Here is an 11,922-nt window from a genome sequence, read left to right as displayed (position 1 = left end):
GCTGATTGTTTACACCTCCATTGATTAAAGACAGTACTGTGCAGCCGTCTTCATCGACCTGGCCAAGGCTTTTGACTCTTGTCAATCACCGTATTCTTATCGGCAGACTCAACAGCCTTGGTTTCTCTAATGACTGCCTCGCCTGGTTCACTAACTACTTCTCAGAGTTCAGTGTGTCAAATCGGAGGGCCTGTTGTCCGGACCTTTGGCAGTCTATGTGGGTGCCATAGGGTTCAATTCTCGGGCCGACTCTTTTCTCTGTATACATCAATGATGTCGCTCTTGCTGCGGGTGATTGTTTGATCAACCTCTACGCAGACGACACCATTTTGTATACTTCCGGCCCTTCTTTGGACACTGTTAACAAACCTCCAGACGAGCTTCAACGCCATACAACACTCCTTCCGTGACCTCCAACTGCTCTTAAATGCAAGTAAAACGAAATGCATGCTCTTCAACCGATCGCTGCTCGCACCCGCCCTCACATCCAGCATCACTACTCTGGATGGTTCTGACTTAGAATTTGATTTATTTCACCTTTATTTAACCAGGTAGGCTAGTTGAGAACATGTTCTCATTTACAACTGCGACCTACAACTGCGAATATGTGGACAACTACAAATACCTAGGTGTCTGGCTAGACTGTAAACTCTCCTTCCAGACTCACATTCAGCATCTCCAATCCAAAATTAAATCTAGAATCGGCTTCCTATTTCGCAACAAAGCATCCTTCACTCATGCTGCCAAACATACCCTCGTAAAACTGACCATCCTACCGATCCTTGACTTCGGCGATGTCATTTACAAAATAGCCTCCGACACTCTACTCAGCAAACTGGATGCAGTCTATCACAGTGCCACCCGTTTTGTCACCAAAGCCCCATATACCACCCACCACTGCGACCTGTATGCTCTAGTCGGCTGGCCCTCGCTACATATTTGTCGCCAGACCCACTGGCTCCAGGTCATCTATAAGTCTTTGCTAGGTAAAGCTCCGCCTTATCTCAGCTCACTGGTCGCCATAGCAACACCCACCCGTAGCACGCGCTCCAGCAGGTATATCTCGCTGGTCATCCCCAAAGCCAACACTTCCTTTGGCTGCCTTTCCTTCCAGTTCTCTGCTGTCAATGACTGGAACGAATTGCAAAAATCACTGAAGTTGGAGACATATCTTTAAGCGTCAGCTGTCAGAGCAGCTTACGATCACTGCAGCTGTACACAGCCCATCTTTAAATAGCCTAACCAACTACCTACCTCATCCCCATATTTGTTTTTGTTTTTCTGCTCTTTTGCACACCAGTATTTCTACTTGCACATCCTCATCTGCACATATATCACTCCAGTGTAAATTGCTAAATTGTAATTACTTCGCCACTATTGACCTATTTATTGCCTTACCTCCTTACTTCATTTCCACACACTGTATACAGATTTGTGTTATTGACTGTAAGTTTGTTTATGTGTAACTCTGTGTTGTTGTTTTTGTCGCACTGCTTTGCTTTATCTTGGCCAGGTCACAGTTGTAAATGAGAACTTGTTCTCAACTGGCCTACCTGGTTAAATAAAGGTTAAATAAAATAAAATAGAAAAATTGTTTGTACAACTAATGCAATGAAACCCATGAGTCAAGAACGCAGCAAGGGCCTTCCCTGTAGGGCCTTCCCTGTAGCTCAGTTGGTAGAGCATGGTGTTTGCAACACCAGGGTTGTGGGTTCGATTCCCACGGGGGGCCAGCACAGAAAAAAAAAATGTATGAAATGTATGCATTCACTACTGTAATTCCCTCTGGATAAGAGCGTCTGCTAAATGACTAAAATGTAAAAGAAAAAAATTCATCATTTTTATAAATGAAAGCCACGGGTCAAGAACGCAAAAAAATATAATTTATATAAATGTGTCATGTGTCAAGAACACGGCAATTTATTGGAGTAATTCTAAAGTCACTTGATTATTTATTGGTCACATGTTTTTATTCAATTGGTTGACGCTCCCATTTGTGGTGAATGTGCTGCGGTGAATGTTAAACTACGTCAACACCGCCATGACCTTATCCCACAATGCAGCGGGATGGTGAAGGAGCGTTATCCGTGCATGGCGGGGGCAAACGGACAGGACTGAATTCGGTAGCTAATAACTAATAATCACCGAGGAGGTTGTGAGTCAGTCAGTCCCGTTGTTGTCTCTGTCAGCTCTGACCGTCTAGTGTTTTCAACCAGAAATGGCGCCTTTCGGTCTGTTGTTTTCTGGCCTTTTGAAAAAGTCATTCAGTCTTTTCTCCGACGCTTCCTGTCTGACAAGGTAACATAAGGAGCAACACTTCCCGTTGTCTAGATAGATAGTTTTAGCTATGTTAGGTAGGTAGTTAGTAAGACTGTTTGGACATCCATAAAGCCAGTTCTGCAAAGGAATTGCTGCATGTCCAGCTATCACAGCAGTATTAGTCTAATTAGAGCCGAGCTAGCTAGCTAGTTAGGGTTAGCTAACGTTAGCTTGACTGGCACTGACTGGTGGCCAAGGACATGTTTTATTTAGTAAAATGTTTTTAACCTTTATTAAAAATGGGTAAGTCAGTTAAGAACACGTGTATTATTTACAATGACGGCAAAAGGCATCCTGTTTGGACGGGGGCTGGGATTTAAAATAAAAAATCTAGGACAAAACACAACATAACAAGAGATACCACAACACTACATAAAGAGAGACCTAAGACAACAACATGGTAGTAGAACAAAACATGGTACAAACATTACTGGGCTCAGACAACAGCACAAAGGGCAAGAAGGTAGAGACAACAACACATCACACAAAGCAGCCACAACTGTCAGTAAGAGTGTCCATGACTGAGTGTTTGAATGAAGAGATGGAGATAAAACTGTCCAGTTTGAGTGTTTGTTGCAGCTCTTTCCAGTCGGTAGTTGCAGAGAACTGAAAAGAGGAGCGACCCAGGGATGTGTGTGCTTTGGGGACCTTTAACAGAATGTGACTGGCAGAACTGGTGTTGTATGTGGAGGATGAGGGCTGCAATAGATATCTCAGATAGGGGGAGTGAACGGGTGCTGTATGTGGAGGATGAGGGCTGCAGTAGATATCTCAGATGGGGTGAGTGAACGGGTCTTGTATGGGGAGGATGAGGGCTGCAGTAGGTATCTCAGATCGGAGGGAGTGAACGGGTGTTGTATGGGGAGGATGAGGGCTGCAGTAGATATCTCAGATAAGGGGGAGTGAACGGGTGCTGTATGTGGAGGATGAGGGCTGCAGTAGATATCTCAGATAGGGGGGAGTGAACGGGTGTTGTATGTGGAGGATGAGGTCTGCAGTAGGTGTCTGTGTGTGACTGACCACATTGCTTAGATTTGGGTAAACTAGCCATCTAGGAACGATAAAACATGTTGACCTTCTGAATGTAGTGTTGGATTATTGTAGAGATTAGTCATATAAAAGAACTACCAGCTGGTCAATAGCTTCTACCCCCCCAGACCATCAGGCTGTTGAATAGCCACCACTCGTCATGCCACAGTTGTTAGTATCTATATAGTATTATTCAGTTTTATAAGTATAATTTTGTGTTGTTTTGCTTTGTCCTGCATCGTTGGATTTTGGTGCTCAAGAATTTCACTCTACCCTGTAATTATGTCTACAACTCTGTACATGTGACTATTAAACTCTCAAATCTAACTATGTATTGATGTGGTTGATTATCTATCTAGATATAGCCTATATTGGTCATATTAACATATTCAAATTGCATAGGACGAGCTTTATGGTGATATGAGGTGGATGAATGATGTGTGTACGGTTAGGGCTACCCCATTGATAGTTGTGTGTACGGTTAGGGCTACCCCATTCATAGTGGTGTGTTGGAGGGTTAGGGCTACCCCATTCATAGTGGTGTGTTGGAGGGTTAGGGCTACCCCATTCATAGTGGTGTGTTGGAGGGTTAGGGCTACCCCATTCATAGTGGTGTGTTGGAGGGTTAGGGCTACCCCATTCATAGTGGTGTGTTGGAGGGTTAGGGCTACCCCGTTCATAGTGGTGTGTTGAAGGGTTAGGGCTACCCCATTCATAGTGGTGTGTTGGAGGGTTAGGGCTACCCCATTCATAGTGGTGTGTTGGAGGGTTAGGGCTACTCCATTCATAGTGGAGGGTTAGGGATACCCTGTTCATAGTGGTGTGTTGAAGGGTTAGGGCTACCCTGTTCATAGTGGTGTGTTGGAGGGTTCGGGCTACCACATTCATAGTGGTGTGTTGGAGGGTAAGTTAGGGCTACCCCATTCATAGTGGTGTGTTGAAGGGTTAGGGCTACCCTGTTCATAGTGGTGTGTTGGAGGGTTAGGGCTACCCCATTCATAGTGCTGTGTTGAAGGGTTAGGGCTACCCTGTTCATAGTGGAGGGTTAGGTCTACCCTGTTAATAGTGGTGTGTTGAAGGGTTAGGGCTACCCTGTTCATAGTGGTGTGTTGAATGGTTAGGGCTACCCTGTTCATAGTGGTGTGTTGAAGGGTAAGTTAGGGCTACCCTGTTAATAGTGATGTGTTGGAGGGTAAGTTAGGGCTACCCTGTTAATAGTGATGTGTTGGAGGGTTAGGGCTACTCCATTCATAGTGGAGGGTTAGGGATACCCTGTTCATAGTGGTGTGTTGAAGGGTTAGGGCTACCCTGTTCATAGTGGTGTGTTGGAGGGTTCGGGCTACCACATTCATAGTGGTGTGTTGGAGGGTAAGTTAGGGCTACCCCATTCATAGTGGTGTGTTGAAGGGTTAGGGCTACCCTGTTCATAGTGCTGTGTTGAAGGGTTAGAGCTACCCCATTCATAGTGGTGTGTTGAAGGGTTAGGGCTACCCCATTCATAGTGGTGTGTTGAAGGGTTAGGGCTACCCCATTCATAGTGGTGTGTTGAAGGGTTAGGGCTACCCTGTTCATAGTGGTGTGTTGGAGGGTAAGTTAGGGCTACCCCATTCATAGTGGTGTGTTGGAGGGTAAGTTAGGGCTACCCCATTCATAGTGGTGTGTTGAAGGGTTAGGGCTACCCTGTTAATAGTGGTGTGTTGGAGGGTTAGGGCTACCCCATTCATAGTGGTGTGTTGAAGGGTAAGTTAGGGCTACCCTTTTAATAGTGATGTGTTGGAGGGCTAGGGCTACCCTGTTCATAGTGGAGGGTTAGGGCTACCCCATTCATAGTGGTGTGTTGGAGGGTTAGGGCTACCCCATTTATAGTGGTGTGTTGAAGGGTAAGTTAGGGCTACCCTGTTCATAGTGGTGTGTTGAAGGGTAAGTTAGGGCTACCCTGTTAATAGTGGTGTGTTGAATGGTAAGTTAGGGCTACCCTGTTCATAGTGGTGTGTTGAAGGGTTAGGGCTACCCCATTCATAGTGGTGTGTTGAAGGGTTAGGGCTACCCTGTTCATACTGGTCTGTTGGAGGGTAAGTTAGGGCTACCTCCTTCATAGTGGTGTGTTGAAGGGTAAGTTAGGGCTACCCTGTTCATAGTGGTGTTGAAGGGTAAGTTAGGGCTAGCCCATTAATAGTGGTATGTTGGAGGGGTAGGGCTACCCCATTCATAGTGGTGTGTTGAAGGGTAGGTTAGGGCTACCCTGTTCATAGTGGTGTGTTGAAGAGTTAGGGCTACCCCATTCATAGTGGAGGGTTAGGGCTACCCCGTTCATAGTGGAGGGTTAGGGCTACCCTGTTCATGGTGGTGTGTTGAAGGGTTAGGGCTACCCCATTAATAGTGGTGTGTTGGAGGGTTAGGGCTACCCTGTTCATAGTGGTGTGTTGAAGGGTTAGGGCTACCCTGTTCATAGTGGTGTGTTGAAGGGTTAGGGCTACCCCGTTCATAGTGGTGTGTTGAAGGGTTATGGCTACCCTGTTCATAGTGGTGTGTTGAAGGGTTAGGGCTACCCCGTTCATAGTGGTGTGTTGGAGGGTTAGGGCTACCCCATTCATGGTGGTGTGTTGGACGGTTAGGGCTACCCCATTCATAGTGGTGTGTTGAAGGGAAAATGTGGTGTGTTGTAGGGATAATGTATTGTGTTGTAGGGATAATGTATTGTGTTGTAGGGATATTGTATTGTGTTGTAGGGATATTGTATTGTGTTGTAGGGATATTGTGTTGTAGGGATATTGTGTTGCAGGGATAATGTATTGTGTTGCAGGGATAATGTATTGTGTTGCAGGGATAATGTATTGTGTTGTAGGGATAATGTATTGTGTTGTAGGGATAATGTGTTGTAGGGATAATGTATTGCGGCGTGCAGTGGGGATAATGTATTGCGGCGTGCAGTGGGGATAATGTATTGCGGCGTGCAGTGGGGATAATGTAGTGTGTCGTGCAGTGGGGATAATGTAGTGTGTCGTGCAGTGGGGATAATGTAGTGTGGCGTGTTGTAGGGCTAATGTATTGTGGCGTGTTGTAGGGCTAATGTATTGTGGTGTGTTGTAGGGCTAATGTATTGTGGTGTGTTGTAGGGCTAATGTATTGTGGTGTGTTGTAGGGATAATGTATTGTGGTGTGTTGTAGGGATAATGTATTGTGGTGTGCTGTAGGGATAATGTGTTGTGGTGTGTTTTAGGGATAATGTGTTGTGGTGTGTTTTAGGGATAATGTGTTGTGGTGTGTTTTAGGGATAATGTGTTGTGGTGTGTTGTAGGGCTAATGTGTTGTGGTGTGTTGTAGGGCTAATGTATTGTGGTGTGTTGTAGGGCTAATGTATTGTGGTGTGTTGTAGGGCCAATGTATTGTGGTGTGTTGTAGGGCCAATGTATTGTGGTGTGTTGTAGGGCCAATGTATTGTGGTGTGTTGTAGGGATAATGTGTTGTGTTGTAGGGATAATGTATTGCGGTGTGTTGTATGGGCTAATGTATTGTGGTGTGTTGTAGGGATAATGTCTTGTGGTGTGGTAGCTCTTTTCTCTACTATCAAATGAGGAGAGACAAACTTATCACACAAGTCAGAGTTATACTTAAACTAAATCTTTAATAATGAGAGCTTTGCAAAAGCAATGACTTGTCAATGATTCACCATTTTCTAATGATCCATTGAGAGTGGCGAGACAGAAGAACAAAGGTATTTTATAGCCAAGATACCCCCCTTTCAACCTACATGATGAACAACAGATGGATAGAATGGGTCACCAGGTGAAGATCTGGATGACAAGATACCTGTAATACATAGCGGACAGCATCTGCTGTGTCAACAGTTTTCATTGAATAGACCAGTGTCTGGCCCTCTGACTCCAAACTGCAACCATCTCTCCCTGGTACCATATAGAACAGAAACATTAAATCATGCTCTGGAATGTTCTTTAGGTTTTATCACCCAAAGACATCGTAAATCTCCTGTCAGTGTTATCTCCCAGAGGCCCTCCTCAGTAGAACACACACACAATAGTTAACAAAATACTCTATTCTGTTGCATAACACAACCATGATGCGATAAAAGCATTATAACATAATCTTAACATTTTTCCATGACAAGGGATAATGTGGTGTGTAGTAGGGATAATGTATTGTGGTGTGTTGTAGGGATAATGTATTGTGGTGTGTAGTAGGGATAATGTGGTGTGTTGTAGGGATAATGTATTGTGGTGTGTAGTAGGGATAATGTATTGTGGTGTGTTGTAGGGATAATGTATTGTGGTGTGTAGTAGGGATAATGTATTGTGGCGTGTTGTAGGGATAATGTATTGTGGCGCGTAGTAGGGATAATGTATTGTGGCGCGTAGTAGGGATAATGTATTGTGGCGCGTAGTAGGGATAATGTATTGTGGTGTGTAGTAGGGATAATGTATTGTGGTGTGTTGTAGGCTCGTCAATGTGATCCCAGCTGTAAAGAGTTTCACAACCAGTGCCGGCGCTCCCCCTAAGAGGCCCCTGAACGGATACATGAGATTTGTGAAACAGCAACAACCTCTCGTTGTCAGGGAGTATCCAGGTGACTGGTGTTAGAATGTATTGTATCTCTACAGTTTCACTCATTCCTTTATCTTCACACATCACTGAGTTCATGTTGATGTGAGTTTCAGACGTCAAAGCTGTCGATGTGATAAGGAAGATTGCACACCAGTGGAGAACTCTGACAGCAGACCAGAAACAAGTAGGTTGTGTCTTGATTCAGTAGGGACACCTTGGCCCCCCCCAGACCCTGACACCTTGGACAGCAAGGCCCCCCCCCCAGACCCTGACACCTTGGACAGCAAGGCCCCCCCCCCACACCCTGACACCTTGGACAGCAAGGCTCCCATACCCTGACATATTGGACAGCAAGGCCCCCCCCCCAGACCCTGACACCTTGGACAGCAAGGCCCCCCCCCCCAGACCCTGACACCTTGGACAGCAAGGCCCCCCCCCCCCCCCAGACCCCGACACCTTGGACAGCAAGGCCCCAGATATCTTCTGTCTCCTTGGGTGACAGAGAATACATTTGACCCTTCTGTGGTCCATGTTTGCACCTTCCATCAGAGAAGACTACACAGACTGTCATGCGTCTACTTCCTACCAACATGGATCTACTTGGCGGTGTATTTAAATAACTGAAAATAGGCTGTTTGACTTATAGTCCACCTGAAAAGACATATCAATGTTGTTGTAATGTGGACAGACTTGTGTGGTTAATTAGCTAAATACACGTTGACTTTCCCCCACAGCCTTTTCAACAGGCGTCAGTGGATGCCAGGGAACAGTTTAAGGTGGACATGCAGAGGTACCAGTCCCAGCTCACACCTGCACAGGCTGCTGCTCTGAAACAGGAGAGGAGACGGAGGCTGGCCAAGAGGAAAGCCATCAGGAGGAAGAGGGTGAGTGTAGCTCATTGATCTTCATAGTGATGTGCTGTGGACACTATTTGGCATGACAGGCCCCTCCTAGTGAAAGTAATGGCATACTACTAAGGCCTTGTGTTAGTAGTGGTGTGTTCTGATGTTGTGCCACTGAAATGATCCTGGTGACTCATCTGACTTGACCACCGTCTTCCACTTTTAGGAGTTGAACAGTCTGGGCAAACCCAAACGTCCCCGGTCGTCCTTTAACATCTTTATGGCAGAACACTTTGAGGAGTCCAAAGGGACGACCACACAGGTTAGTACTGAGGAGTCCAGGGGGACGACCACGCGGGTTAGTACTGAGGAGTCCAGGGGGACGACCACGCGGGTTAGTACTGAGGAGTCCAGGGGGACGACCACGCGGGTTAGTACTGAGGAGTCCAGGGGGACGACCACGCGGGTTAGTACTGAGGAGTCCAGGGGGACGACCACGCGGGTTAGTACTGAGGAGTCCAGGGGGACGACCACGCGGGTTAGTACTGAGGAGTCCAGGGGGACGACCACGCGGGTTAGTACTGAGGAGTCCAGGGGGACGACCACGCAGGTTAGTATTGAGGACAACATGTTTAAAAAGTGAAAGGGTCGGAATACTTTCCGAAGGCGCTGGATAACACTTACCTGTTATAATGCTGCTATAACACTGTTACCTGTTATAATGCTGCTATAACACTGTTACCTGTTATAATGCTGCTATAACACTGTCACCTTTTTTCCCCTCAGGGCAAGATGAAGATGCTGCGGGAGGACTGGACCAAACTGTCAACCTCACAGCAACAAGTAGGTGGAATGAAGTGTTTGATATATAGTGCATTCGTAACGTTTTCATCAAGGATCTCTCTGTACTTTCCTCCGTTCATCTTTGCCTCGATCCTGACTGCTGCCACCACCATGCTTCACCGTAGTGATGGTGCCAGGTTTCCTCCAGATGTGACGCTTGGCATTTAGGCAAAATAGTTCAATCATGGTTTCATCAGACTGGAGAATCTTGTTTCTCATGGTCTGAGAGTCCTTTAGGTGCCTTTTGGCAAACTCCAAGCGGGCTGTCATGTGCCTTTTACTGAGGAGTGGCTTCCGTCTGGCCACTCTACCATAAAAGCCTGATTGGTGGAGTGCTGCAGAGATGGTTGTCCTTCTGGAAGGTTCTCCCATCTCCAGAGAGGAACTCTAGAGCTCTGTCAGAGAGACCATCATCTGACCAAGGCCATTCTCCCCCGATTGCTCAGTTTAGATGTAGTTATATACATATGGTGGTGGTGGTGGTGGTTTTAGATGTAGTTATATACATATGGTGGTGGTGGTGGTCGTATAGATGTAGTTATATACATATGGTGGTGGTGGTGGTGGTATAGATGTAGTTATATACATATGGTGGTGGTGGTGGTGGTATAGATGTAGTTATATACATATGGTGGTGGTGGTGGTGGTATAGATTTAGTTATATACATGTGGTGGTGGTGGTGGTATAGATGTAGTTATATACATGTGGTGGTGGTGGTGGTGGTATAGACGTAGTTATATACATGTGGTGGTATAGATGTAGTTATATATATATATGGTGGTGGTGGTGGTGGTATAGATGTAGTTATATACATATGGTGGTGGTGGTGGTATAGATGTAGTTATATACATATGGTGGCGGTGGTGGTATAGATGTAGTTATATACATGGTGGTGGTGGTGGTGGTGGTGGTGGTATAGATGTAGTTATATACATATGGTGGTGGTGGTATAGATGTAGTTATATACATATGGTGGTGGTGGTATAGATGTAGTTATATACATGGTGGTGGTATAGAAGTAGTTATATACATATGGTGGTGGTGGTATAGATGTAGTTATATACATATGGTGGTGGTGGTGGTGGTGGTGGTGGTATAGATGTAGTTATATACATATGGTGTTGTTGGTGGTGGTATAGATTTAGTTATATACATATGGTGGTGGTGGTGGTGGTATAGATGTAGTTATATACATATGGTGGTGGTGGTGGTATAGATGTAGTTATATACATATGGTGTTGTTGGTGGTGGTATAGATTTAGTTATATACATATGGTGGTGGTGGTGGTGGTATAGATGTAGTTATATACATATGGTGGTGGTGGTGGTATAGATGTAGTTATATACATATGGTGGTGGTGGTGGTGGTGGTATAGATGTAGTTATATACATAGGTGGTGGTGGTGGTATAGATGTTGTTATATACATATGGTGGTGGTGGTGGTATAGATGTAGTTATATACAATGGTGGTGGTGGTGGTATAGAAGTAGTTATATACATATGGTGGTGGTGGTGGTATAGATGTAGTTATATACATATGGTGGTGGTGGTGGTGGTATAGATGTAGTTATATACATATGGTGGCGGTGGTGGTATAGATGTAGTTATATACATATGGTGGCGGTGGTGGTATAGATGTTGTTATATACGTGGTGGTGGTGGTGGTGGTGGTATAGATGTACTTATATACATGTGGTGGCGGGTGGTGGTATAGATGTAGTTATATACGTGGTGGTGGTGGTGGTGGTGGTATAGATGTACTTATATACATGTGGTGGTGGTGGTGGTGGTATAGATATATCAATATGGTGGTGGTGGTGGTGGTATAGATGTAGTTATATACATATGGTGGTGGTGGTGGTATAGATGTAGTTATATACATGGTGGTGGTGGTGGTATAGATGTAGTTATATACGTGGTGGTGGTATAGATGTAGTTATATACCTATGGTGGTGGTGGTATAGATGTAGTTATATACTATGGTGGTGGTGGTGGTATAGATGTAGTTATATATATATGGTGGTGGTGGTGGTGGTATAGATGTAGTTATATACATATGGTGGTGGTGATGGTGGTGGTATAGATGTAGTTATATACATATGGTGGCGGTGGTGGTATAGATGTAGTTATATACATGGTGGTGGTGGTGGTATAGATGTAGTTATATACATATGGTGGTGGTATAGATGTAGTTATATACATATGGTGGTGGTGGTGGTATAGATGTAGTTATATACGTATGGTGGTGGTGGTGGTGGTGGTGGTATAGATGTAGTTATATACATATGTTGGTGGTGGTATAGACGTAGTTATATACATATGTTGGT

General features: G+C 45.1%; 1 protein-coding gene across 3 annotated transcripts in view; it reads left to right on the top strand.

The window, feature by feature from the left end:
* Window positions 1-2,015: 2,015 nt before the first annotated feature.
* The window catches only part of tfam (transcription factor A, mitochondrial), a 116,442-nt gene continuing 106,535 nt past the window's right edge, over window positions 2,016-11,922 (top strand). For 2 of the 3 annotated variants that reach the window (XM_045701246.2, XM_045701247.2), the window contains exons 1-6: window positions 2,016-2,298; window positions 7,803-7,930; window positions 8,022-8,092; window positions 8,643-8,792; window positions 8,977-9,072; window positions 9,537-9,593. In XM_045701246.2, coding sequence (XP_045557202.1) covers window positions 2,219-2,298; window positions 7,803-7,930; window positions 8,022-8,092; window positions 8,643-8,792; window positions 8,977-9,072; window positions 9,537-9,593 — 582 coding nt within the window. In that variant the 5' untranslated portion in view covers window positions 2,016-2,218. The remainder of the gene's footprint in view (window positions 2,299-7,802; window positions 7,931-8,021; window positions 8,093-8,642; window positions 8,793-8,976; window positions 9,073-9,536; window positions 9,594-11,922) is intronic. The other variant, XM_045701248.2, reaches the window with a different exon arrangement.

This window comes from Salmo salar, chromosome 18 (genome assembly GCF_965601325.2).
Source record: "Salmo salar chromosome 18, fSalSal1, whole genome shotgun sequence".
NCBI classification, from domain to species: Eukaryota; Metazoa; Chordata; class Actinopteri; order Salmoniformes; family Salmonidae; genus Salmo; species Salmo salar.
The sequence above is the reverse complement of the archived record's forward strand: the minus strand, read 5'-3'. Positions and strand labels throughout refer to the sequence as shown.